A 2,500-nucleotide genomic window follows, 5' to 3' on the forward strand; every position below is an offset into this window, starting at 1 on the left:
ATCTGTTTTTAAGGGCCAATAAGATTTATTTACGCAAATTTGCAAAACTCTCCCTCAAAAGAGATTGCTGAAATAGGTTCTCACTATTTTACAACAAAAGATCAAAAGAGGATTGAGATCCTCTTAACAGAGATTTGTGATACTCACTCAAATTCAGATTCAGAGTCTCCATCCTCTATCAGAGATCTATGACACACAAAGTCGGATTCAGAGAGAGTCTCCATCCTCTATCAGAGATCTATGACACACAAAGTCGGATTCAGAGAGTCTCCATCCTCTATCAGAGATCTATGACACACAAAGTCGGATTCAGAGAGAGTCTCCATCCTCTATCAGAGATCTATGACACACAAAGTCGGATTCAGAGAGAGTCTCCATCCTCTATCAGAGATCTATGACACACAAAGTCGGATTCAGAGAGAGTCTCCATCCTCTATCAGAGATCTATGACACACAAAGTCGGATTCAGAGAGAGTCTCCATCCTCTATCAGAGATCTATGACACACAAAGTCGGATTCAGAGAGAGTCTCCATCCTCTATCAGAGATCTATGATACACAAAGTCGGATTCACAGAGGATCTAGATCTTCTATTAGAGATCTGTGATACACAAAGTTGCCCATACAGATAGGATCTAGATCCTTTATGAGAGATCTGTGATACTCACGTAACATTCGCTCCCGAGTAGAAAGTGGTGTTGTCACTATTATGAACGTAACATTCAAGAGCGGTTGCATTTGGAAGTTGCGTGACATTCGCTGGAAGAGTTGGTGCTGGAAGCCACTTCACAGCTGAAAGATAAGGAAGATGGAATAATCTGACAATGACAAAGGTAAGGAAGGATATACCAAGGACAAGGAAAGGAGAAGAATATTGGTGGAAGAAGAAAATTTTTATAATGGAGTTACAGTGAAAATGATCGGATAGTGAACACGGGAAGTATAGGACGAATATAAATAATTATTGGTGGAATAGTGAGATATGAGAGTTGAAGATTATGATGATGCTAATAATGATAATGGTGATGATTATAATCGAAAAATTGTTTCATTCTTCTGGCATAACCTTCAGGTAAGAGGACTCAACAGTCTGTTTTTTTCTGATAATCTATTTTAAACTATTATAACAACACAAAGCGAAATCCTATTTTACCTCCGCCAACAAAGTTGGAAGGAGGTTATGTTTTCGCCCCTGTTTGTGTGTTTGTTTGTGAACAACTTCTTGGCCACAACTTTAATCGTAGAGTAATGAAACTTGCAGGGATTAACTGTAACGTAAAATCCTGGAAATGATTACATTTTGGAAGGCCAAGGTCAAAGGTCAAGGTCACAGTCAAGAAAAATCTCCAATTCACGTATCAGCCATAAGTTTGGACATCGTTGTCACAGAGACTTCAAACTTGGTTCATATTTGATGTAACGAAAATCCACGCCAGTTAATAAATGTTAAGGTCAAAGGTCATGGTCAAGCATAAGGTCGAGAAATAAATTGCAGCGCTGGAGGTCTGCGCTCTACTGAGTGCTTCTCTAGTTCATGATTTTTTTTCTTAATAATGGACATTATTTTAGGAAGATCCTATTCGTGACTGTTGTTATACCTCCAATAATTATATTAGATTATTTTTAAATTTTACTGAGATAATATGAATTTTAATATTAAGGTCACTATAATGACCATATCTGAGGAGTATACTGTATATATATATATATATATATATATATATATATATATACTGTATATATATGTATATATATATGTATATAATTAATATATATATATATATATATATATATATATATATATATATATATATATATATATATATATATATATATATATTATATATATATATATATATATATATATATATATATATATATAGAGAGAGAGAGAGAGAGAGAGAGAGAGAGAGAGAGAGAGAGAGAGAGAGAGAGAGAGAGAGAGAGAGAGATCTTATGATTGTGAAAGGGCTTGCGTATTCCCTTGATCATCAAAGCTGTACTAGTCAGGGCCACCCATATTAGGTTGGTTTGTTGCGAGTGATCAGGCCGAAATTCCCCACCATCACTAGTTCGTGTACACTGGACAGCGTAGTGATGAAAACTGGCCAAACCTCAGACATGAATTGACACGTCTGAAACCTATATCCTACAGTGGATTTGAAAGGGCTGTATTTGTTGTTGTTGATGTTGTTGTTGTTGTTGTTGTTGTTATGGTTGTATACATATGAATATATGTATATATGTATATATATACATATATATATATATATATATATATATATATATATATATATATATATATATACTTTATATGTATATAAATATATACATATATGTATATATATATATATATATATATATATATATATATATATATAAATAAATTTCTACCTCATACTGGGATCGAACCCTAGCCCCTTCAAATGAAAGGTCATGTCGCTTCCAACCATACCACCAAAGTGACCTGGCCTGTCATTTGAAGGGGCTAGGGTTCGATC

General features: G+C 34.4%; 1 protein-coding gene across 1 annotated transcript in view; it reads right to left on the reverse strand.

Annotated features, from left to right (window-relative positions):
* Nucleotides 1-2,500, reverse strand: part of LOC137658969 (uncharacterized) — a 27,793-nt gene that overhangs the window by 2,019 nt on the left and 23,274 nt on the right. The window contains exon 16 of the mRNA XM_068394078.1: nt 668-791. Within this exon, the coding sequence (XP_068250179.1) occupies nt 668-791 (124 nt within the window). The remainder of the gene's footprint in view (nt 1-667; nt 792-2,500) is intronic.

Source organism: Palaemon carinicauda, chromosome 19 (genome assembly GCF_036898095.1).
Source record: "Palaemon carinicauda isolate YSFRI2023 chromosome 19, ASM3689809v2, whole genome shotgun sequence".
Taxonomy (NCBI): Eukaryota; Metazoa; Arthropoda; class Malacostraca; order Decapoda; family Palaemonidae; genus Palaemon; species Palaemon carinicauda.